This window comes from Wyeomyia smithii, chromosome 2, assembly GCF_029784165.1.
Source record: "Wyeomyia smithii strain HCP4-BCI-WySm-NY-G18 chromosome 2, ASM2978416v1, whole genome shotgun sequence".
Taxonomy (NCBI): Eukaryota; Metazoa; Arthropoda; class Insecta; order Diptera; family Culicidae; genus Wyeomyia; species Wyeomyia smithii.
In genome coordinates this window covers 125,291,212-125,318,130 of record NC_073695.1, presented here as the reverse complement: position 1 = coordinate 125,318,130, position 26,919 = coordinate 125,291,212, and the positions used below count along the sequence as shown (strand labels likewise).

At 40.5% G+C, this 26,919-nt stretch overlaps 2 protein-coding genes across 2 annotated transcripts in view; one reads left to right on the top strand and one right to left on the bottom strand.

The window, feature by feature from the left end:
• Nucleotides 1-9,938: 9,938 nt before the first annotated feature.
• The window catches only part of LOC129725627 (39S ribosomal protein L52, mitochondrial), a 35,479-nt gene continuing 18,498 nt past the window's right edge, over nt 9,939-26,919 (top strand). The window contains exon 1 of the mRNA XM_055681672.1: nt 9,939-10,141. Within this exon, the coding sequence (XP_055537647.1) occupies nt 10,012-10,141 (130 nt within the window). The 5' untranslated portion in view covers nt 9,939-10,011. The remainder of the gene's footprint in view (nt 10,142-26,919) is intronic.
• Nucleotides 13,312-14,096, bottom strand: LOC129725630 (GEL complex subunit OPTI). The gene is made up of 3 exons (XM_055681676.1): nt 13,895-14,096; nt 13,738-13,841; nt 13,312-13,677 (listed from the first exon to the last, which is right to left on the bottom strand). Exons 1-3 carry the CDS (start codon nt 14,000-14,002, stop codon nt 13,482-13,484), a joined length of 408 nt encoding a protein of 135 aa, XP_055537651.1. The 5' UTR covers nt 14,003-14,096; the 3' UTR covers nt 13,312-13,481.

Sequence of the window (26,919 nt, the reverse complement as noted above, 5' to 3'; positions counted from 1 at the left end):
ATCCTAGACCGGCTAGGAAACCAATGTCCAATAACAACCAGCAGAACTAAAATCGTTCCGATTACTCTGACGAGTATCTTGATAATATCAAAATAAAATAATAAAGGTATTCTCCATTTCAAATGATTAAATTTCTAAATTCAGTCCTTCATATCTGATCATCGCGCGCGATTTTCAAACCTTCGTAGACTACTCTTTTTTATTTTATACTACATCAATAATTACAAAATCCATCATCACCCTCGTGACGAACATAATAGTTTTTCAGTGCTACCATATTCCTTTAAAAAGCTATATAAGCAGAGTCCACAGAGATCATCCGTTACAAGAACTTCGTCAATTACAGTTTAGCTAAATTAAAAAAAAAATTTAATTACTGCTTAAAATTCAGCTTTGACGTGTGAAATGCATAGTCTCTTGAATTCTGATAGCGTCGCCGTACGTCTGATGTGTCTAGGCATCGAATTGTATACATTTATTCCTTTAAAGAACAATGAATTTTGTGAAGCACTAGTTAAAAAATGTGGTGTTCTAATTTCTCCCGCATTTCTTGTGTTATATCTATGGATGTCACTTCACACAAATATCGGGGCAGCAATCCATTAGCTACTTTAAAAATGAACACCATTGTCAGAAAAACAATTCGTTGCTTCACCGATAGCCATTGCAAAGCGTCAAGCATCAAGGACGAGGAAGTGTATCTATTGCATCTCAAAATCAACCGCATTATTTTATTTTGCAAACGCTGCAATCTCGATATTTGTGTTTCATTTGCCAAAAATAAAATGGAAGTGCAAAAGTCTAAATGAGGAGAGATGATTGATTTATAGAGATGAATCTTGCTGAAAGTATTCAACTCCTTTTTCAAACGACAGAGGATTCCATATTTCTTGGCAATTTTCTTGATGACATTATCAATGTGAACATAGTACTTCAGTGTCACTTGGAGGAGATGCCTCACGATGCGTCACTTGGAGGAGATGCCTCACGTTTCCTTGATGCCGCATCAAAGCGAGCTTTTTTATTTTTTCCAGGCATAACTGGACAACTTCACTACACTTTCACTTCACTATAGAATTTAAGTAGAAATATCTCAAACCAAATTTATTCACTAAACACTCGTTAACTTTAAAAACAAATTTATTACTTTGCCTTTCAACAGGTAGTCTTTTAAAAAGATTGCCTGTTGAAAGCGAAAAACAAAATTTTAATATCTCTCGGTAGTCTAAGACTAAGCCTCGAGCTGTTGGTAAAATGCGACCGTACTGTAGGACAGTTCAAGTCGATCTGTGAACCACTGTGCATTGTTGTTGAATTTCTGTGAGCGGGTGAACGACATTCTCACACACGAAACTGAATTTACTCAATTTTAGATTTAGTTGACTCAATTTCATACTTTCACAGAAAACACCTCAAATCATGTAAAAAAAATTACTTGTTGCAGATTTCGTACGTATATTGTTTGTATGTAAAAAATATGTTGCAGATTTCGTGCGTATATTGTTTGTATGTAAAACTAACGTCATTCCGGGAGTTAAATATTGGTAATATAATCAGGCCACGACGTGTAAATGGTAAACTGTGTAACTTCACTAGCTCAGATCCATCACGGGAAGCAACTACGAAATGTGCGGCCGTCAAGCTCAAGCTCAATAATCAGGCCACGAAATGTACTATTAAATGAATGTTTCAATTACCTCGTGGAAAAGATAAAATGAGAAACCGCACAATGGTTGTCAATAGTCGTATATGGTTGTTTGTACTTTTAGCTTAGATAACACTTGAATGTTCTATCAATTTACCAATTAAAGTATGGATACATATAATGTTGTAATTGGTTTAAAAGCTTTATAATATTGTATATAAGAGATATTCAACAAAACAAACATAATTAGTGATAACAACTGTTATGCAAAAACTATCATTTAATGTTTAGTTTTCTTCGTTTTGAAAGTATTTTTTAGTTTTTTTTTTATCCCTCCGAATTTTTTGCTCTCGAGTTCTAATCTTCTAATTCATTACTTGCAGCTTTGCTTTAACCAGCATATTTATGAATTTACTAGCTGACCCGGCAAACTTCTTCCCACCTATTTTTGTGTTTAATTTAATAATTCTCAACATTCCAAATTCCTTCTTGCGATTTGTTTATATGGTTTAAAATTATTGGTTTTATCGGAATGACAACATCCTCGACTTTTGCCTTTAGTACATCACCTCTATTCCGGAAACACTCAGTTATTAGTATTCAGTAATTATTAGTATTAGTATTCAGTTATTTTCGTTGTTTTCCAGAAACTGAAAGTGGTCATCTTCGAATTCAAGATCGTGTCCAGGGTCAATGCTTGGCTTCTATACATTATTTCGATTACGGGAATATTCATATGCAGTAGCATTCGGCTGTTTCCCAGAAGTTGTCATCTTACAATTCAAAATATTGTCTCTGTCTAAACACTCATATTGGGTGGTATTTGGTCACTTTAGGCTATTCCAGAAACCGGAAGTCACCACCCTGGATTTTAAAATGGCATTTGAAGACAATTTCTGGCCTCTGAGCGTCATTATGGTTTAAGAAACACCCATAATAGGTGTTATTTAGTCATTTTCGGCTGTTTTCCAGAAACCGGAAGTCACCATCTTAGAATTCAAAATGGTGTCTGTGGTCGATTCTAGCTCCTCTGTATCACTCTGGTTTCGAAGCATCTCATATTGGATGGAAATCATCCGGTTGAAGAAACACCCATATTGGGTGGTATTTGTTCACTTTCGGCAGTTTCCCATTCACCGGAAGTCGTCATCTTACAATTCATAATGTTGTCTGAGGTCGATTTGTAGCTTCAGTGCATCATAACAATCCCGGAAATACCAATAATGAGTGTTATTTGGTCTTTTGCCACTGTTGTTTAGGAACCGGAAGTCGCCATATTGGATTTCAAAATGGCATTTGGAGACAATTTCTGGCCTCTGAGCATCATTCTGGTTAAAGAAACACCCATATGTTGTTTTTGGGTCATTTTCGGCAGTTTTCCAGTCACCAAAAGTCACCATTTTACAACTCAAAATGTTGTCCGAAGTCGATTTGTGGTTTCAGTGCATCATCACGATTTTGGAAATACCCATATTGGGCGGTATTTGGTCATATCTCGCTGTTTTTCAGAAACCGGAAGTCGTCATCTTGGATTTCAAAATGGTATTCAGAGACAGTTTCTGGCCTCTGAGCGTCGTTCTGGTCAAAAAACACCCATATTAGGTGGTATTTGGTCATTTTCGGCAGTTTTCCAGTCACCGGAAGTCGCCATCTTACAACTCAAAATGTTGTCGGAGGTCGACAAACGTAAAAACCGTGGAACACCACTCATAGATTGCCTCATACATAGGCGAACTTTATTATTATAAAATATTCGGTCGGTGGACTCACTTCACAATAATATGTGCATTTTTTTCAGTGTACCCATTAGGATAATATTATTGTCCAAAGGTACTCTTTTTCGCATGTCGTGTAGAACAAAAGTGGCGCACCTAGCGGTCGAAAAGGTGATTAAACGCTTCTGTCATTTTCAATTTGTCTTCATAATTTCACGTAAGTGAACTATATTGGTATTTAAGATATTTGCTGTCACACACACACGCATATATATAGAAGTATCAAAAAATTCAAAACAATAGAGAATTGCGTAACAACAAACACATATTGGGGCCTTGAGATCAATGCTCATGCTCTAATCATATACATTTTAATTTGCAGGAGCGAGGGTCTAGGCTTCATGGTTACAATGTTACATAGCCGGACATGTGAAGGAATCTTTCGTGACGCTCGATCATTTACTTTAACTGAGTCCACTGTTGTGAACTTCACGATACAGGGGTTTGAGTCGCGATTGAACAGAATCCAAATGAAACGAGACATAATCCATAGACGTCAGCATGAATTCAACTTTCCCAGAACAAATTTTTTGAATGTTGCAGTGAGAAACGACCTACCTAGTAATATTGATATACAGAATATTGTAAAACAAGCCAGGGCTGCCACACATTGACTGATTTGGGATTTCATCATTCAGAAATATGCTTCGAGCAAACCATAATATTAGGGAGGCCAAAGCAGAAGCCAGACTTGAGTTGCGGAAATTTTGAATTTGTGGGCGTTTTGAATGAAAATGAAACGCTCAAAGGAAAGGAAATATACGAAGCATCTGAATTATTTCTCAATATTGGTGAAGAGTTACAACTTAAAAATTCAGCTAACTTCAAACATGTTTTTAGAATTAGAAATCGAAACAACAAAGTGGTGTGCGTAAAAAACGTACTTTTATATGGATGCTTAGTACTGGTTTTCAAAAATTGTCATCTGATAGGACGCTCCATTTCCAAGAGCCAACTACAATCGACCGACAGATAAGATACGAAAATGAAATCCTGAAAGATGTTGAGCTAGGTGAATTCGTATTGCTGAATAATGAAGGCCGCCTAGTGGTATACAAAGCATTCGGATTTAGGTTTACTGATGGCAGAAGCTGTTCATTGACAACCATTTCAATTCATCCACAAAGAAACGTGCGTCCTAGAGGGCTGAATTTGATAGGTAGTTCATTCAGTTTTGAACGCGTTAACGATGATTACATTCTAAATGTAGAAAATGAATTCGATTCGATAAGCATCGATTACTATGTATCACATTTAAATAAACCTGTAGTAGATGTAGGAATTTTATATTACACAAATCCAACAGTAGACTACATTGATCGCTTTCAATAAATTAAATCACTTAGTTTGAAAATTTAATTAAATTAGGAGATGACATCCCAGAACTAATTGATAGTTTCCCTCTAACAACGTTATTGATACAGATTCATGTTTTTTAATATTGTTCTCCATACAACCAAACAAGTTGTGATGTTTGCTTCAAGGCAGTGAATGCATTTGTGTAGATTGGAAAATCAACAAATTGAGAATATGTTGAATCAACTGTTTTAGAATTTTTATAGAATGGACGCAGTCGGGTTATTGGGGCTTATTACGGATGTCACCTCACGGTGACAACGAAGTGAAAAATCTCACGGTGAAAAAAGACGCGTGCAAATCAAACAGGAATCACTTTCACCGTGCCTATTACGGTTGTCATTTCACCGTGAAGTGACTCTCGTATAGCAATGGGCAAGATCGATCCGATTTTTGCAAAATCGATCTTTTTGGGTCGATTCATCGATTTTTTGAATCGATTTCTTTGTGCGCGATCTTCTACTGAATCGATCCTTTGGATGGCGAGATCGTTTTTTTTTCGCCTGAAAAATAAATGTGTGCAAAACGGATTGAAGAGAATAGTGATCTAAGAGCAAGCGCACCGGTGAGTTGCCATTTGAGTTGCTATTTTCACAACGCTGGCCGTTGCTATTTTGGATAGCAACCGATTTTCGCACCGGTCGTTGCTAATGGGGATTACCAATTCCACTATTTCTTTTTCACACCGGCAGTTGCCAATTTCTGAAGACCGTCACTAGCCAGCGTTGGCAAAATGTTTGTTTGTGATGTATTTCGCATATTTTTTGCGGATCTAGTAATAACCAACTTATCCGTCAGTCAATCGTTTCCGGAATGATCTACGTTCTTTCTACTTCACAAAATGCTCCCTCCATTTCACATAACTTTGTTTTAATTTTGTTTCCGTTCTCCCAAGTTATCGATAGCATAATTCTGTTGCAGATTTTTATACTTGTGCGCCATAAATTTTTTCATCCTTATATGTTTATTTAAAGTAATTCCTTAAAACTGGGCACGTCCTGCAAAGTTGGCTTAAATGACTATTCTACTGAAAGCTGGCATTAGTTGTATTCTGTATTTCATGCTGTCTCGGTTCCCACAGTTTGCTATTATTATTTGAAAATTTGCCGCCAAAAAGAACTTAAATATAGAACGCGTAAATTGTTTTCGATTATTTGATTGATTCTAGTGATGAAGAAAGTGATTTCGCAAAACAAATTTCCTTGTACGCGATTAAGAAAATGGTTTTTGGAAAGATTCGGGGCGACTCTCAGCCTAGTAAATACCCAAAAAAATCGCCATACGGAGGAAGGTGCCATCCAGCGTTTTAACAACGGTCTATACCGATGACCATTCCCAACGCCGCTTTCGAACGCATCTAAGGTTGTTTTTGAAACAGCGGTAAAGGAGATAAGTGGTTTTTTATACAACGATCGAACGAAACGGGAAAATAGTTGGTAATACTCCCAAGCAGATTTGCTTAAACCTTCCAGGTTTATTGAATAATATTGGCCAATCTTGGGAGGATTTGAGCTTTCCGCATCGTTTAAGTTGCAGACCAAAATGCCAACCAAAATGGTCATCTCAATAAAAAACCTATATAAAATGTTTACCTGCCCGAAAAAACACCCTGTGCCAAATTTCAGCTCAATCGGAAATAAAATTGAGTAGTGGTTCACGCCGACACTTGCGTCCTACGACGTGTTTAACAAGCGAGGCAAAACACTTCGTCTTCCGAGGCCGACCAATTGAGTCCGCATTCAAAACACTCATCGTAATATTATTACGAACATTCACTATCGGGCACAAAAAAAACAACAGTTTGACATTTCATCAAATAGCAACGAATCGGCTCGTTGCTATCGCGTTGCCAAATTTAATAACTCGCTACTACCCGAGGTGGGGATTGCTATTTCCCAAACCAACATAGCAACTCCCGGTGCGGTTGCCGCGTTATGGTGGGAGTATCCAAACTAGCTTTAGAAACTTCAATTTAGCCACTAGTGGGCTTGCTCTAATAGAATAGTAATCTGCGGCCGAATTCCGAGAACACTTTTTTTTTTGAAGAGAAGAAAATTTCTTTATTGATAGTATACAATTTTTTTTTCTTCTCTCCGAAGAAGTGTGTGCTCGGAACTCGGACACTGATCTGAAAAATGTGTCAATTTTTTACCGGGATGACCATAGTTGAAAAATGGACTAAAGTTCAGTAGACATGAAACCGAGAAAAACGCATTTCAAATGTTTGTGTTGGTTCAAACAATTGTCTACGTCCATGACAACTTTTTTCATGAGTATGTCACCACCCCCACAAGGTTCCAGAATATCCAGCTTTCCACGAACGGTAATGGCACGCTGCCCATTTTGACGTTTTCTGTAGGTCAGTGAAGCTGGATAACCTTGTCGTCGAGTTGAAAAAGAACAATCCGCAGCCAACTTAAGTCCCTCCAGTATTTTTAACGCAGTAACCATTTTTTGCATTTGTAAACGCGACATCAATAGACAAACCCGTATGAAATTTGGCTAATAAGCATGCGTTGTGAAATATATCAAGGATTAGTGGTGGGTGAAACGGCTCTTTTGCAAGAGCGGCTCTGAACTGACAGCGTTGCCAGGTCATTTTTTTTTAAATCTGGAAAAGGCAAAATAAAAATCTGGAAAAAATCTGGCAGTCATTTCGTGGGGTGAAAGGTTAATTTTTCGGATAAAAGTCTTGGGGTACGCAAAATTTGTGGTGACAAAATTGCAAAATTTCGCGCCAAAATTTAAGTGATGACCTTTTTGCGGAACAGAGAAAATAAAATCTGGATAAAATCTGGATCATCCATGAAAAATCTGGATAATTGGACATCAAAGCTGTTTACCTGGATACATGTTCAAAAATCTGGATAATCCAGATGAAAGCCCTCATCCCTAGCGAAGATGAAAAGAACGACGAGACAAATTTGCACCTCGAACTGAATATAAATTACCGACCACAAGACCGCCTCGAAAGTTTAACATATATGTATTGTATACAATCATTACTAACTGATTGGTGTATATTGGGGTGGCAATGGACTTTGACAGTCTTATTTAGAAGTAGTGTTCAATGTTTAGCCCTCACGAACAGTTAGCAAAATTTCGATTTTTCGGATAACACCCGACCTCGACGTTTTATACATTTCTAATAACCCGTACACATGATGTAATATTGCTCATCTTGATTTCAAATCCCATACTCCAAACTTTTCGTGAAAACTAGATGTATGTATGTTCGAGATACGCGATATCACGTGATATCTGCTATAGTGTGATAAAGGCATAAGACATTTGGCTCAAAAAAAAAACTATTACAAACTGTGCTTTTCTTCAGAAGTCGAGAAAGTGAAATTTAGACCAAATACTCCTGAATTCCGATTGAGCTGAAATTTTGCATTGCATTGGATATTGAATTTACCATTTTGGATATTAGCCAACATTATTTCACATTTGCTACCTCAACCTATTTTTCAACTCGTTAACTCAAATATTGCAAAAGTTGAATTAAATGTTCGTGTATATGCCGTGCTGCATTCTGTTCAGCATGGTGTCGCGCTCGCCATTTTTGTTTATTTGAGTTTGTGCAGCGGATGTTCCGATTTTTTTATGAATTGGGTTGTTCAGCTATATCAGTTTTTTCTATCATCTGAAAGATCTGAATTTTCTAAGTAAAACGTGATTTAAAAAAAATTCTATCATTATCCTTCGCTTTTTAAATCACGATTTGAATTAGCTAAACAACCCAATTATACAGGTTTGGATTGCTCTTAGTGCATCCTAAACAATAGACCATTTCACGAACTGACAGGTGTCACGGATCCTGCTGATGTTGATGATGCTTTCACGTGCATTATGTCAGCGGTTCCAAACTTTCTGTCAAAATTTTGTTCATGAATCAAGTTCACAAACGTCTCGTGAAATGGTCTATGGGATGAGCGACAGCGAAAACTTTTAGTAGAAAAAAACCGCCAAAGAGTACACGCGGTAAAAGAAGATGGCAATAAACTAAAAAAGCCGTATCGTTAGTAGATGTTGTGAACGAAAACTCGTTGAACATGATTGATAAACCAGAAAACGCAAACAAAACAAAATCTCCATAAATATAGCCAAAAAAGGTCGTAAAAAGCTTATACCAAAAAAATCGATTTTTGGCTAAATCGATTTTTCAGGCCCGATTTTTTTATGAATCGATTTTAATAATTCTGATTAATCGATGCAGGAGAATCGATTTTTTTTCGAAGATCGCCCATTGCTACTCTCGTAATAAGCCCCATTGCCTACATAATAAAATCCATATGCATCACAATATAATCATTCACAACGTTATTTTATCTGCGTAAAACTACAGCGAGATCTGTTGTCATGTGACCCTTTTTTGCGCGATTTAGATTGTGTGTTCTTTTTCTTTATACGATATTTTTAGTGCGATTTTCATTTTCTGGTATATGTATAAGAAACGAACATATCTGACTAACGGAAACATTGTCCTCACAATAGCCGATAACTAACAAAATAGTTTTGTTTGGTTTCGATCGTTTTGACACCCGTTTGGCCGTCTTCCGAGTATAATTTCAAAATTTATTGAAATACAATCTTGAACAGTAGTTGTCTAGTTTCGTAATATTTTTTACGCTTTCGATCTCGTATAGACAGCACTCTTATTTTTGGTCTAAGGGCTAACCACCAGAACCCGCAAAACTGTTTTATCATCGAAAATTTAGTTTATCTCTTCTTAGGATCTTTAAATCCCGCGAACTTAAATAAGAGCTGCCAGTATCGGCAAACTGAAATAAGCATTTGTTAATTTTGGTAAAGCTCTTAGTGTCGCACCCCTCGGAATTGGTACAGAAGGATCTGCATTAAGGTGAAACGGGACGTGGTCGCGATCAACTCGAATTTTGCAATCTAATTTTTTCTTGATTTATAAGACTACGTACATGAAACTTTGATCAATTGTTTTCACAACTGTTGCATGCTTGAAGTAGCGATTTGAGTGCTATTTATTTAGTGGAAGCCGAATTTTTTACGATCAAAATACAGAAGTAAAAAGAACTCTAACCTAAAAATTGTATAGGAAAAGGCCACAATCCCGTTTCACCTTAAAGGGCAACGAAAAAGCTTTTTAGTAGCAGTTGCATTATCTGGACCGGGAACAACGAATGAGTACGGGTGATAAAATGATACGGATGAGTGTTAGATAGGATTCTCGGATTGGTCATCAAAAATCAGCGAGTGATGGTCACGGTCATAATTTACTGTTTGTCCGAAAAGAGTTACAATCCAGATTATAGTGCGTTTTCGCAAAAGTTTTGCGAATATGATCGCCGATCGGTTGAAGAGCATACATGCATTGGAGCAAGCATAGGTAAGGAATCTTGCCAAACTATTTGCACATTTGATTGCCGAAGGTGGATTTAGTGTTATCAGTTTAGAAGGTGATAAATAGAATGATAGTTGATGAATAACGACAAAGTTACACTTTGGTTGACGAGGCAAATTATATTGGGAATTCTTCTGATGGAGTAGATTTAGTGTCTCGAGGTTTTTATTAAATTCGTCCTAGTCGTCGTCGTCTAAATTCGTCCTAGTAGTCCTAGCTGAAAGAATTCGAGGATAGTTTGCCACTTTTTCTGAAAAGAGGAAATACAGTCGCAGCAGGAACGAATCAGTCTTACTGAACGGATGCTGGATACCTCCGAATCGAGAGATAAGTTTTAGTCTCGTTATTTCACGAGTTGCGAAGAGACTTTTTCGGGGCAGTTCCGAAAGAATTTTGTCAGGCAATGTGTTATTTTAATTTGCGTGCAGAAGTTTTTGCACAGTAATGTCGTTTTCGTTTTCGCGGTGTAGCTACACTTTTTCCGTGCTATACTTTGCAGCTTAAAAAAAAACATTTCAGTGTCATTGCATTGGTATGCGTAATAATGGGATAGCTGTCAATTCGTTTTGTTTTGGTCATTATCGCATTCGTCATTTTGTCTCGTTTCCATTTCATATGTCCATCTCGCAAATGTGCTGAGAAAAAATTTACCTGACACTTTACCACGTGGAGCGAAAACCAAAACAAACCAGTTTTGACACATACGTGTGAATGTGTTGGTAACTTCCTACAGTACACTCTGCTTTTTTCGGGTGTCGTCAGCGACAGAAAAAGTGTAGGGAGAGACAGAAAAAGGGTAGTCCGAAAAGTCAAATAAAACATTTTCGGTGTCAAAAGTGTCGTTTGAGTGTAGCTACGCCGCGAAAACGAAAACGACATAAATAAAACGATGCTTGGTTTGTTGAAAAAATTCCAGTACCAAGAACATGTCAAAAATTACAATGTTGCCAAAAAGTTGGGGTGAATAATATTTTGCAGTGCTGCAAGAACGTAAATTTTTAAACTCAACATTCATGCAACGTGAAAAAAATATTCAATATTCATACATTTTCAACTTTTCAAAAAATTAAATTTAATACTCATGGAAAAAAAATTGATTTTAACGCTATCAATCTTTGAATGCAAAGTACTTCGAAGAAAAAATATAAAAATAGGGGGTAAGGTCCGACGGGAAACGTCTATTATACGATTTTCAAAGTTTTGTAAAAATTTAACAACATTAGAATTATGTTGGTATCGATGCTGAAGAAGTGGAATGTGACTTGAACGAAGCGCGAAAATGAACGTTTCGACCACCGATCCTGTTATAAAAACGGTAGCTTTAGATAATCTTAAATCGTTCGTGAAATTGGAAAATTTAAACGATTTGATGCGTCAATTTCCCAAATTTGAAGCAGTAACTGACTGACAAGGGCTATCTAACGAATTTCGCACGCTTGAAAAAACTTTATGAACGGACGATTCATTGAAACAAATGACTCAACTTGGTCTGAGTTGTTGAACAACACTATAGGCGGGATCATGTTTCCGTTACAGATCATTTGTGAATATTTTTTTTAATAAATCCACACTCTTCTGCTTATTTAGAACGCATACTTTTAATATATAGTTGAAAATAGAAATTGCATGGCCTCTAAGCTAATGATCTCAATTTCAAAAGCTGATAGCTACGTTGCAGACCAAGGAGGAAATGCTTATATTAAATAAACGAATACTTTAAAAAATAAATTTGACAAAACGTGTATAAACATCACATAGAGAAAAATGATTTTGTTTAAATATATTCTGCAGGTAAAAATATTCCCATCCAACATTCTGAGTTTGCTCGATACAGACTTTTTGGCCCGAGATGCAGATATATAGATATTTTTAAAGAAAAATACAGATATAAATGTGGCAACCCTGCTTGTAGTCCCTAAGCAGTACTACAAGTTTTTCTAATAGTGCACAGCTTTAACTTTTATACCTGTAGTGGGAGAGCCCATATTCAGTACAATATCCAGCCAATATCCGCAGTGAATGGTACTTATTACGGGAGTCACTTCACGGTGAAATATATTTCACTCTCACGCTCACTTCACTTTTTTAGACCTATTCCCGATTCCACCTCAAGTGAGGTGACAAAAATCACCTCCGTAGAGTGAGATTGACAGTGAAGTGAAATTGAGAATAGGACAAGTGAAATGAGATTGTTTCCCAGCTCAAAAATGTCCAAGTCTCAGAAAGTCGTTTTTTCCCGTTTTTTTTAAATAACACCAGATCTTGACGTGTTCTGCATTTCTAAGACATTCGGCATAAAAAAAATGTTTTTTTCGGTATCGCAAATTTCCTGAACTAGTTTGCATTTTTTTCATCGGGCAAAAAAATGAAAATTTGACCGCTTTAGGGCACGGATCAAATTCTGATTCGCTCCGTTACTAAACAATAAATCCAATATTTACCATTAGATCACAAATCAATCAACTTTAAGACTTATGACATCTTTGTGGAATCATTCCACCGTTCAAAATGAAATAATTCCACGCGAAACGTCGCTTTTTCCGTTCTCACTTCACTGATATGACACTCATAATAACCCAGATTCCACGGCAGATGTCACTTTGCGACGTTTTTCTCACTTACGTGAGTCCCGTAATAGGATTTTGTTCACTTCACTCTGGTTTCAAATTCACCGTGAAGTGACTCCCGTAATAAGCACCAATGTTATGATATTCACACGACAATATAGGCTGAATTTTTCACCGAATATGGGCCCTCACATATTAGGTATAAGAGTATGTAACTGTCTATTTGTAGATCAAAACAGAGCTGGCATTTAGTGGTCTGGTCCACGTGTGAGGAGAATTCACCAAAATTATTAACAATATATTTTTAATCAACATGTTCAACAATTAATTTTGTTATGAATCCTTAGGAGACCAAGATCAGGAAGAACTACAACATATATATCTGACTCCGACACCGGGAGCACGCGCACTCAAACTGTCAGAACTGATACAATTTTGCGGATCCATCTTAAAGGATTCTGCAAAGCTATACGAACCCAAGATTTGAGCTCAACCACCAAGCCCAGGAATTTTTCGGAAAATAGTCTTCGGGGAAACAAGTTTCGGAATAATGGTTTTCGGGGAGTTTTTATACAATCCCATAGATCATTTGGAGTTATTTTGCTCAATAGCAATTCTGATTTTATTATTTTTGATTGATTTCTCCTTTGATTATTAAACAGGTTCTGATTTCATTTTTGTTGCATAAGAGACAAGTAGAGTGGCAGTCGAATAAAATTCTTCAATAGTTTAATAATAAATATTTGATAATGCTTAGCTTAATGCATAATTTTTTGTGACACATTATCGAAATGAATGCCAGTATAAAAAATAATCCATGTCACTAGAAAGCAGGCAAAAGATGTCATAAATCCTTCTTTGATTATCTCCCACATTCCACCATACGCTTCATCGTCAATAGATTGAAAACTTGTGCAATAGAAATACACAATACCACAGTTAATAACAGCAAACCTAAAAATGTTTATATCAAAATTGAAGCCTTTTTAGCAATATATAATCACACTATATTACAACGCAAGCGCTATAAAACCCTTCAGGGGAAAAATTCCCATAAACACTCCAATAACGATACCGATAACTTGCCGAGACCAATATATAACATCCAAAAAATCGTCCTGCAAAACCAAATGTATTTAAGTCATGTTTACAAAGTATATTACAGTCTCACTTTTTCGTTCCATTCTGAATTAGGCTTAATTGCACGAACCCAAATACTTTTGAAATCGTTCAAATCTGTTCTAATTTTTCTATCAAAATTATTATTTTTTGCAGACATGATAAAACTGACAAAAGTTAACAATAATTATTCTAAATTTGTAGAGGTTCGAAAAGGTTGGCATTAAAGCGATATTGTATCGATTAGCATTGGCCGATACCCGTAGACCTGAACCCAAGTATAAAGACAGTTCTAGAAGGTATGCTATTTAGTGATGGGAAACTTATCGATACTTATCGATAAGTGCTTGACATCGATATTATCGTTAACTTTTTGACGTTAACGATAATTATCGATATTATAAGGGTGAAGAAGTCAGTGCGGCTGGTTACTGGAGGAGACCCAAAAGAAGGAGACCTCACCTACCCATCCCCAGGAGTTGCTTTTGCCGCTGGGTATTTGTTGCTATTCGACAAGATTTAGCATTGTTGGGGGTAGTGTAAAGGTTCGCCCCGGATGTCACTGAGTTTCTGAAAAATAATGGTAACTAAAAAGGTATTTATAGTTTTTAGTTTCCTATGAACAGATAAATTCGACAACTCAGTACTGGAGAACTTTAGAAAAATATCCAAACTTTTCGCACCATCTCATAAAAAGCAATGACACGAAATTGTAATAAAATGCATTTTCTTTGGCTTGCCAACTCTTATAATATGATGGACATGCATAGCGGCAGTCTATTGGTAATTCTCTGGTAATTGTTTAGTTTAACTTGGAACAGTTAAGTTTGAAGTATCTGTTACCCAACAAACAATTTTTAGTTCCACTAAAAATCCAAATCAACGAAATTGTTGCGCCAAAAAAAGTGTCCTGCTTTATACAGGGGGTGGAAAAAATAATTGAGATAAAAAAAATTCTCTCGAATTTCAAATGGCCAGAACTTTACGAAAAATGAATCAATTTTGATAACCAGTTTCATTCCACTGGCAAACAGTATTATATTAGTATTACTTGGGAACTTGGTGTGACCATCCTACACCGAAAATGTTTCGGATTTCAAGAGTGTGTGTCAAAGTGTACATTTTTGCAACGCATAGAACGTTTTAGGCAACTAAATTTTCTATCTAAAATACTTCATTTAAATAAATCTGAGATCAACGATATTTTCTAAAATCATTTTTTGTTTTTAAAATTATATTTTTTCAGAGCAGGATCTTAAACTCATTTTTTTATATTTTTGAAGTAGGCTGACCAGATTTTCTCGGGATAAAAACGGGACAAACGGGTTCAAAAAACGGTTCACATGTTAACATTTATTTTTGAATTTTTTTTCCAACCAAAGCATGCAAACAATTCGGACTGCTTCGATGAACTTACCCCATCCTGAAGAGTGCAATTTTCAGCAATGAGTTCCTGAAATTTGTCACATGATGATCGAAATTTTGACTAACAATTATCATGGTCTCAACTTTCAATCTGACCTTTTTAAATGTTAATCCAGATAAATTTTCAAACGCAAGTTTGCAAAGTTGCTTGGTTTAATAAGACCTACACACCCACAATATCCGATTGAATTCTGCTAGAGTGCTGCAAGCTCAAAGAAAATTAGTACCCAACAGGGAAAAAACCGCCAAAATCAACACCCATACTTAATAAATTCATACCTCGATGATTCCTTGGCGAATTTTCAATCTTTGGCTTTCAATGAACCTGAAATAAATTTTGATGTACTGACAACAAATAAACCTATGTGAAACAGAATGACAGAAAAAGTTCTACGCGTTGCAAAAATGTACACTTTAGCACACACTCCGGAAATCTGAAACATTTCCAGTGACCCTTGGTCACGTCCAGTTCTCAAGTTATACTAGGAATCTAGGACAGTTTTCCAGTAAAATGAAACCTGTTTTGTCTGAATTGATTCATTTTTCGTGAAGTTTTGGCCATTTAAAAATTGACAGAATTTTGCCTGCTTCAATTATTTCCCTTATTACACAACCTTCAAAATGAACTTCGGCTTGAAACTACTCCGTAGAAAGCACTCCCGGCGTAAAACTCAAAGACTTTCCAAAACAAACTGTTTAACTCGTCCGGTAGTTTTAATTATCATTCGCAATATCGTAAGATTTGTCATTCAAGGCCTCAACACAATAAATACGTTGCGGCTGCGCACTGGCGTAGCGTGGTGGGGGCGGCGGGGGCGGTCCGCCCCGGGTGTCACCCTTCAGGGGGTGACACCCATGAGGAAAATTTTCATACGTGTCACCTTCAAAAGGGTGATATCCGTGAGATTAATTATCGATTAGGTGGAGGTCACTGTGAAACCCCGAAAATTTATTTTTACTTTACTTTAAATTTACTTTTAAGAAAATAATCACAACCATTTTTTCAAAAATCGGTAGATTTAGTTAAATCGAAAACGAACGTGATATCTCTCACAATTTTGGGTAACAAAATGATTTCACTGCAACCTGGCGGGGGTGACACCCATGGGAAATGGGGGGTGCCAAATTTTCCGCCCCGGGTGTCACCCGGTTACGCTACGCCACTGCGGCTGCGTTTGCGGCAATTTGACAGTTAGCCCATACATTTACTGTCAAATTGACGCCAACGCAACGCAAACGTATCCAATCTGTTTGGGCCGTTACTATAACCGTAATAACGTTTGCGGTAAAAAAATGGACAAAAATTGCCGATTTCATGGGTTTCAAAATGGCGTCAAAAACAGACATCGTGCGGCACTTTGTGGACACCGGGTATGCCGGTTCTGGCATCTACAACATTTTGACACTATTGGACAATGATCATCGAGCATCGAAAGAAAACCCGGTTCTGGTCGGCCAACGACCCTGAGTGACAAGAAGCTTGCTGATTACCAAAAGGATGCTGAAGAGGAAGACCGAGGGAAAGTGGCTAAATCGCTGCGTGCACTTGGCCGAGAGGTTGATGCATGCTCTAAAACAGTGAAAAAGTATCTGGAGAACATGGACATGCATACAAGAAGCTGCAGTCCCGACCACTGATCTCGGAGATGCAGGCAATGACGCAGCGACAGCGGTTGAATAAGATGGTCAAGTCGATTTTCCCGGCGAATCGCGACGTGGCAGTAGTGATGGACGACTAGACCTGTCTCACCCTGGATGGCAACGACTAGCAGGGTTCTTCGTATTTTACCTCCCCCACGAAGGAAGTGAGCACCGAGGTAAAGTTTATTTCACAGACCAAGTTCCCCAAGAAGGTGCGGCTGTGGCTGACAATCAGCGAGAAAGGGATGTCAAAGTTACTCTTCTTTCGCTCCGGGCTGGCCGTGAACGGGGAAATTTATAGTACGAAGTGGCTGACAGACGTTGCGTCGTTCATCACGGAATACCATAAGCGCGAAGACACGGTGTTCTGGCCAGATTTGACGTCGGCCAACTACTCGAAGCGATCGTACGAGGAGATGGAGCGGCTGAATATCGATGTGGTACCGAAGTCGGCGAATCCGCCCAATGTCCCCCACCTGCTTCCCATCGAGAATTTCTGGGACTTGAAGCGCAAGATCTATTCCAACAATTTTGTCGCGAAAACGGAGGAGGAATTAATAAAAAAAAACGAAGAAAGAGCTTAAAAACATGGCTACACGCATGTTTTCGTCCGCCATGGCAAATGTTACGGTTAACTGCCGGAAGGCCGCACGCAAGGACGTAATATTTTTTGCGAGGAAGCTAACATGATAACCTTGCATGGGAAATTCATCCAACTTATTTATCTGTCATAGTTTTTTTTTTTTTTTCATCACAATCTGAAATAGTTTTTTTTTTTCATCATCTGAAAAAAAATTTTTCACCGCAAACGTTAGCTGTCAAATTATCGATACTTATCGATAATATCGATAAAACCCCCGGAATTATCGATTGTTATCGATGTACGTTTTGGGCGATATTTCCCATCACTAATGCTATTCACGTCGATGCATTAGTATTAGTCTAAGAGAAGAGTGGCCAAGTGGCTTCTTTCTCTTCTTCTTTGCTATGAAACATATCCCCGGTTGAACATTATTTTCGTCTGCCTTACGCAAAATCCAGTGCAACCAGAAAAATTTATTTATTTGATATGTTTATTTAACAAAAAACACAACAATGAAAATTAGATCACAAACAACATATAAAACAAAACAACAAAACTTCGTCCATATTTATATCATCATACTACCACAGCCAAACTTTTTTTTTGTTTTTCTGACTTCTCCGGACATTTTATAGAGAGCAGAATCAGGCTTCGAAATGGTCACGGTAGAACCACTTTTCACTGCGATAATCGTCTTCTTCTTCCTCTGACGCTACCAAGGCTCGCTGTCTGAATACATTCTTAAACAAAAATGTCAAATGAGTATCGCCATCACGACGTTATTTTCCTCAAACGTATTTTGACATTTTTTCTAGGAATGATAATTACGCACGTTGAGTGCGTGTATTCAGGAATTTATTTATATCATTGATCTTGAATTAATATTTCTCAACGTAAATGAACGAAGTAGACAGAAATAGGCCAAAATAACATCGCTAAACGATTGACAGTGTGCATCTCTTTGATGCGCGAGTGTCGTTTGACTATCCTTTTCTTTCTGTGAGCTGAGCGGCGATGGTTTGGTTGTTTTACATTTACGAACGAAAGCCGACTGTGACGTACGCTAAGCAAGCGAGATCAAATGAAAATGGTGACCGTTTACAAGCCTGAGCAGAATGAAAAATATTCGGCAAAACACTTAATTCCTGTTGCAAAATCAAGGAGGAAATCCTTGCTTTCAAGAAAAGCTTGATTTCACGTTACCACGAATAACTAAATAAACAACATAATAATAAAAAGAAATACCTTCACTGCATTTTCGACTATTGCGTGAGATTTTAAAATTTGGAATATCATTTTCAGATTTTTCGCATATTTTTAGCCACTGTCGATAAGGTTCTGCATCCTTGGGAAATCGATAAAATTTTACGACCAAACTCTTGGCACCTCATTCAAATTCTTTTTTGCTTTTTTGTCGCAACGAAAACAAATTGTGTCTACAATATTTCACTTTTACTTATACTCAATGATTGGGTCGAACACCAGCTGTTTAGCAACACGGCAGGCTGAACCCCTTTTGAATATTGTCACACACGCGTGCTGTCAAAATCAGCCAATCACGTTTGGAGCAAAAAACCTGGAGCAAGCCGAGGTATCATCTTGGCCACTCTTCTCTCAGGTATTAGTGAGCGTTATGAACTTTTTCCAATTCTGTATGAAATTTGAAATGATTACGCATTTTAAACTAAACTTATAAAACATACTTTCCTGAAAAATTATAGAAATGATGTTGAAACATGTTTTATTTGTGAGAAATACATAAACATGCTGGGGTTTAGGTAAAATATGCTGTTTTTCATCATTTTGCCGGTAACCTTTTTGCACTTTTCGTTTTTCTCTTGTACTCTAATAGCGCTTCTAAATAGAGTCGCTTATGTTTCATACAGTAACAAAAGTCATGAACTATGACAATGACTAAGATTATGCTCCAACTATTAGAAATATAGCATTTTTATATATTTTATTTCGATATATTGACGCAATTTTTCACACTAAATCTAAATTAATATCAATTTCTAGTGTGTATGTTCAACTGGAGATCCACTCTCCAACCAAAAAAATCAAATATAAAACAACATAAAACGAGAAATTTCCAAAAATGTCCTCCCTTAGCAGTGTTGTACGCCCTTTCGAAATGTCATACTATGTCGATTAAATTAGACATTCGAAAATCGATATTCTGGAAACACTGGAACTAAGAATAAACCGACGGCGGGACCGCCACTTCTGATTATAACGTTAACTTGTTCAGTTGTGTTTTCTTACATAGTGTTGAAGAATCCTCCTCAATCCTAGGAATTTGCCTTCATCGGATCTGCCACACTTGGTTGTCTCGCTTCGCTTTTTTGGAATCCCAGGCTTGGGATTAGGATAGATCCTGAGTGATAGTAATTGCGGTAAGTGGGAATCATCCTGGGGTTGGAGTACCCCTGAGTAATTAAAACAGAGCCCATATGTAGGAACTCTACAAGCAGCAGCACTAGCAGTGCAATGGATACCAGCGATGGCGGAAAGCGGCCACAGCTGTGGCGTAGCAATGGATAGCGCACTAGTTGCAGCGGATTCCAGCAACAATAGCAGCTGGGCCGACTGATGCAGGGACAGTGGATACCAATGGCAGCGTATAGCGGCCGCAGCTGTGGCATGGCTACACACTTAAAATTTATTGCCGGGTCTCGATAACTTTTGTCGATAACGGCACCACTGAGTGCTCGGTTTAAAAAATAATGACAGCTGTCACATTTTTCCGTAAATCTCGGTTCAACCTAACTGAAATTTCGGCATAAATTATTACCGAGCTATCACTGCCAAGATTACGGATATTTTGTGCTGAAATTTCAGTTAGGAAAACCGAGATTTACGAAAAAATGGGACAGCTGTCGGTCTTCGTTCAACCAAGCACTCAGTGGTGCCGTTCTCGGCAAAAATTACCGAAACCCGGCAATAAATTTTAAGTGTGTATGGATAGCGCACTAGTTGCAGCGGATCTCCGCATCGATAGCGGTTGATGCAGTGAGGCACTTTAGTGAAATGCAGTCTCTGTGCGATAGTGGGTGTGGGGGTGGGAGGCTATGTACACAGTTCCGAGAGCAAACAACTTTTTATCGTAGCGTTAGCTTCAAGCTAAATTCAAGAAAATATTTTATTTTTACGTTTAAAGCTAATACTAATTGTACTTACAATTTTAGTGTAAGAACCTTTGAGAAACGGTAGAAGTTTTATCGCTAGCCGCGTTATTTTGTTCGACTATAACCTACAATTTTCACATTAGTTTTAAGTTTGCATTTTATAAAGTACTAGAGATAAATTTATGCCTACTTGCAATGCCTTATGGATGGTTTAAATTTTAGCGGTTTATATAATTTAATTTGCAATTCGATAATTATTTAACGTCTAATTTTGCAGATAAGGGAAATATAATGTGCCTTCACTTTTCACGAACGGCTAACAATGACTATTGGATATTCGTTTTTGACGTTTCTTCTTTCCGTCGACTGATCGAGCCGATTCAATCAGCATCCCGTCGACGTTCGTTGACGGCGCCGCCGCAACGAGGGGCTTGGTCGTTACATACCCCCACCCGTAAACCTGGGTGTCCTGAATCTCCTGAAGGCTTCGCAGGTTTGCACTTATCTCCGACGTCCAACACCGCTAACTTAACGGCGGGTCGCCGTAGAACTCCAGTCGCTGTCCGTACTAGAGCCTGGCGAACTCTGCCATCTCAGCCAGGAAGGACTCTCTCCACACGTCCACGAATCCATTGATTCCGCCCAGTTCCATTGACGACAAGAACAAGATCTCCCTCCTCCAATTCTTTGACGTTTTCGAACCACTTACATCTGCGTGTTATAACGGGCAGGTATTCCCGGATCCATCTCCTCCAGAACTCCCCGGTGATGAACTGGGCTAGCTTCCAGCTACTGCGTAGAGCTGCATAGCCATTAACGGCTGCTGCTGGTTGAAGTTTGTTACCCGTGGAACTTCCTAGTAAGAAGTGGTTTGGAGTCAGGGACTCTTGGTCCGCTGATTCCAGAGGCATGTAGGTTAGTTGCCTGGAGTTGACCAATGCATCGGCTTCGTAGATGATGGTCTTCAAGGTCTCATCGTCCGGTTTTCGCCGAGTGTCCAACGCTGAACCAACTGCTACTTTTACTGATTTGACGAGGCGCTCCCACACTCCGCCCATGTGTGGAGCTGCGGGAGGGTTAAATTTCCAAGCGGTTCTTGCGTTCGTGAAGGTGGTTGCCATTACATCGTTCAATGTTGCGATCTCCTCCTGAAGCAGCTTGTTCGCCCCTTGAAAACAGGTGCCATTATCAGAGTAAAAAACTGCTGGCGAACCTCGACGACATATGAGTCTGCGCACCGCCATAACGCATGAATCCGTAGACAAACTATATACCACCTCCATGTGGACAGCCCGGACTGTCAAACAGGTGAATAGTGCGATCCAGCGTTTCATCTGGCTGCGCCCTACTCTGACCAGCTCCGGCCCGAAATAGTCCACCCCCACGTACGTGAAAGGGCGGACGAATGGTTCTAATCTTTCTTCGAAATGGGATGCCATTGGTGGTGCTGATGGAATGGCCTTGACGATCTTGCAGAACGCACAGTTGTTAGCTACTTTCCTAACAAGAGCTCGAAGGTTAGCCACCTCAAAACGCTGCCGCATTTCGTTCACCACTGTCTCGCGGTTGGCGTGCCGATATTGGCGGTGGTAGAAGTCCGTGACGAGTGCCGTTACAGAGTGACGTTTTGGGAGGATGACAGGATACTTCGCTTCGAAAGGTACATATTTCGCAGCGCCGATACGGCATCCGAAGAATGCCCTGTTCATCCATGTATGGCCAGGTTTTATAGATGGGACTGGACTTCGACACAGAAGGATGACGATTTTCCGGGGTTCCTTGAGTCAACTTCAATACATTGCGTTCATCTGGAAATGCCTCTTCTTGTGCCATCCTCCACAGCAGCTTATCCGCCCCCTCCAACTCTGCTTGGGTGAGGACCTTCGTCTGAAGCTGATGTCCAACATTCCTTTGCCGAGAGCTATCGATAAGCCTAAAGCGTAGACCGTTGTCCGCTGCAGCTTTGTCCACTGGCTGAATCTCGAGAAATCTATCAGCGGGATAGTATTCTAGTGTATCTGTACTCTTCGGATTTCTTCGTGGGTGGTCTCAGTAGTTATCTGTTTAGGCCAAGATTGCTCACCATAGCGTAAAAACTTGGGTCCTCGCAACCAGGCGCTATCAGATTCTAGGTTCGGTCCGCTCTTCCACTTCGTGGCATCGTCCACCACGTTGTTTTTCGATTGTACCCACCTCCACTCTTGTGGATCGCTGAGAGTTAGTATTTCACCAATTCGGACTGATACAAATTTGTGAAACCGACGGTGGTCAGAACGAATCCACGCCAGCACTGTCGTGGAATCACTCCAGAAGAAGCGTTGAGCCACCGGATAGGTGTGGTACTCTAGGACCGTCGTCACGAATCGAACTCCCAATACTGCAGCCCGGAGCTCGAGTCTTGGAATGGAGAGAGTCTTCAGAGGAGCCACCTTGCTTTTTGCACCAACCAAGACCAATTGAGCACTGCCGTTTTGCACTGAGCGAAAGTAGACAGTGCACGAGTAAGCATTTTCGCTAGCGTCCACGAATGTATGGACTTGCAGACCATCCAGAGAATCCGGGAACGGGGAGAAGTAGCAGCGTGGAATCATCAACCGGTCCAGCTTCGTAAAGAATTCGATCCATTGACGCCACTTTCGATTAAGTTCCTCGTTAATCGGTTCATCCCATCCCGTTCCTGATGCCCAGGTTCCTTGAATCAGCACTTTTCCGTGGACTAGAAAATGAGAGATAAGCCCCAGAGGACAAAAGAGACTCATGACGACCTTTAACACCTCTCGCTTTGTCAGTACGTGCGCTGCCTCGACGATAGTTTGTAGGTCTTCCCGTAAATTAACCGTGTAGATGAAGCAGTCCTCCTCAGGAAGCCACTTCATTCGACTCCTTGCAGAAGTTGGGTAGAATTGGAGCGAAACTTGCAAATTTCGAATCCGCCTTTTGCGTGGACCAGTATCACTTCCTTGACGACTTCGACAGCCTCTTCGGCGGTCAGAAAGCTATCCAAAAAATCATTTTTAATATGGCTGCTGTCGCCCGCGGACACAGTTCGGCAAACTCCTGCGCGTTAATATTTTTAACGTACTGTGCAGAAGCTGGTGAACAGGTGGCGCCGAAGGTGGCTACGTCCATCACGTAGACCTGAATCGGATCGGAAGAACTATCTCGCCACAGGAAGCATTGTGCCAGCCGATCTTGGACACGGATTTGTAGCTAGTGGAACATCTCCCTGATGTCTCCGCAGACTGCCACCGGAAATTGACGGAATCTGCTCAGCACACCTGGCAACGGTGACAGCAAGTCCGGACCCTTGAGGAGTTTCGAGTTAAGGGAGACTCCGTTTGCCACTGCCGCTGCGTCCCAGATCAACCGTACCTTATCTGGTTTCTTAGGATTGATGGTGATTCCTAGCGGGAGGAACCACATACGCTTTTTCTCGGCCATCGCCAATTTGCCCTTTTGTAAATATGCGGCTATTTGCTCATGTACTCGCGTTTGTAGTGAGGGGTTTTTCGCGAGCTTCATCCGGAAGCCACGATCGGTCCGCCTTGTAGTTTCTTCTAGGATTTTTCTTGCTCGTATATCTTCTTCGGATTCCAGCGGCTCGTAGTGCCCGGTGACCCCAGCGTCATCCAGCGCGATGAAGTCTCTTAGTTGATCATTGAGTTGTTGGTCTGGATTGGTGGGTCCAGCAAGATGGAAGTTGACCACTGCTTTCTTTGAAGATGATCCAGCTAAGCATCCATAAATGCTCCACCCGATGCGATATTTTGCTGCGATTGGATCCGTTGCTCCGCCTTCACGGAGCTTAAGCGGAACTCCGAGACGAAGGTGATCCAACCCGATCAAAAATTTTGGTTGAACCAAGTCGTAGTCTTCTAAGGGAAGGCCTCGCAGGTGTGGATATCGCTGACAAAGTTCCTGATATTTTAAGGTTTGTGAAGGGAGTACCAAGCTGCTGACTCTTCGAACATGTGACAGCAGGTGACGGTTGCCATTACGTCTTCCCGATACGTGCAGTTGTACTCGTTGCGACCTTGGTTCCTCTCGGGTCACCTTACCCGTCCATTGCAGAGTCAGCGGTTCTGATGGCCCGGTTACGCCCAGACGTACTGTGATTGTTTTGTCCAAGAGAGTGATTGAGGACCCCTCGTCGATGAATGCGAAGACGACCTCGGATTGCTTCCCTGCATACAGCACCACGGGAAGGACGCGGAACATAGGGAAGAGACCGTTCTCCTGAGTGAGATGGTTGGCAGATATTTTGGGGGGTGGTCGAGGTGAAGAAGGGGAATGAAGGAGACTGTTATGTTTCTGCGGACAACCCTCAATCTCACAACCCCTCCAAGACTTGCAAAGCCACTTGCCGTGGCTGTTCAGACAAGTTCGGCATAGAGCTTTTTGATGGACTAATTTCCACCTTTCGTCGACGTTGTAGGATCTAAACCTCTCGCATTCCGCTACCCTATGTCCCTCTCGATCACATATGGCACAAGGCTTACCTGGCTTCTTATAAGCTGTCTGGTTTGCAGGGGGAGCAGACGTCGGAAGTGGCGAATGAGTTTGTATAATACCTTTCTCCTTAAAACGTTTTTGATCACCCTTGAAATTGCGGCTGGAACTCGGAAGATCGAACGTCACCTGGCTGGCTGCGGTCACTAGTCCTCCCATGAAGTCACCGAACGTCGCTAATGTTGCATCCGGTTGCTTACTTTTGTAGACCGCCCACTCCATTTTGAGCGACCCGGGGAGTTTCTCTACCAGTTCCTGCATTAATACCGGGTTGGCCAGGTGTAGAAATTGATTCGCCACCTTCAGATGATCCACGAGATTTTGAACGGTCAGTCCAAATTCCACCACCGTCTCGAGTCTGTCGTGCTTTGGCGCTGGGGATCGATGAACCTTCTCGATGAGTGATCGTATCAGAAGTTCCGGTCTACCGTATAGGGTACGCAGGGTGTTGATGACCTGTGGAACACTTGATGGAAGTAGCAGTCTACTTCGGACAGACTCGAAAGCGTGTCCCTTCAAGCATCGTTGTAGGCGGATGAGATTTTCTGCATCTGAATACCCACATGCAGCTGTTGTTTGTTCGAAGCTGCATATGAATATCGGCCAATCTTCCGGATTGCCAGGAAAGTGTGGTAATTCCTTGCCCATTACCTGTCTGGCTGCCATTTTGCTTGCATCTAGTTGATCCGGACGATGTACGCTTGGCGATGAGTGAGGTATCGGGGGGCAAGGTGGATCAGTAGGATCGAACGTAGTCGATTCGGGTTCGGACTGTGCCTGGGATCCCGGCGGATTGAGTGAGATCGTTGATACCACACTCGGCTTTGGACATGCAGGTCGACTCGGTGGTATCGATGAAGGGTCAGTTGGCCCAACTCTTTTAGGCGGTAATCTCGGAATCGTTATTGGATCGTTTGGCGCTGAATTTTTAACTGGGCCCGATGGATTAGCCGGAAGATTATCTGCCACCGAGTCCTCTTGCTGTCCCAATGGATTTGAAATAGCGGGTGGTGCCGGACGTTGTACGAATGGCATAGGGAACCCCGGTGGCCACCATGACATCGGTTGATGACCCATTGAAAATGGCGGGTACCATGGATTCGGAGCACCAGGGACTGGGTAGTCTGGTGGCTGAGGAAGTCTCTGCGGTTCCGTTGGATTCGGAACATTAGGGGTGTTCCGTTGTCGTTGAGACTGCATCGGTAGGCATGGTTTATCCGTCATAGTGGCTGGTTGATCGCTCAGGCCCGGATTGTCCGGCGATCGCCGCGGAATCAGAGGTTTGGTAGAGACCGGTTGTTGTCTCGGTGACTTTGGAATTCCCGGCTGAGCCTCCGATATTGGCGGCAGTAACGGTGATGATCCCAACGGTATGGAAACGCTAGGCGTAGTTAACGGTAGTCCGGCCTGCGCCGTACAATTAGAAGCTTGATCGATTGGGTTCGGTAGTCCGGGCGGAGTTGACGGAGTCGGTGATTGATCTGAAGGGTTTGCACAGTCGGGATTCAGGTGATGCATGACTGGAACTGGTGGTTTCAGTTCCGGTAGTGGGTCGGCTTTTCCGCTTTCCTATTCGGTATCGAATACATCGGAATGAATCTCGTTCAGCCAGTCGGACACCTTTTGGTTGGAATCGTGAACCGATCCAGTCTCGCTGCCACACTCACTCATTTGTCGAATGATGGACTGCATTTTCTCCAGCGACTCCTGTCGAATTTGCTGTTGCTTCATATGAAAGATTTTCTCTTCCTGCAGCTGTCTCTGCCGGATGTTGGCCTCTTCTTCCATAAG

Bases quoted from the DNA above. Each gene is read 5' to 3' on its own strand.
- LOC129725630 (XM_055681676.1), bottom strand. From the start codon at position 14,002: ATGTCTGCAAAAAATAATAATTTTGATAGAAAAATTAGAACAGATTTG. The intron at 13,842-13,894 runs GTGAGACTGTAA...TTGGTTTTGCAG, and splicing joins ATTCAGAATGGAACGAAAAA to GACGATTTTTTGGATGTTAT. The intron at 13,678-13,737 runs GTAATATAGTGT...AAACATTTTTAG, and splicing joins GGTTTTATAGCGCTTGCGTT to GTTTGCTGTTATTAACTGTG.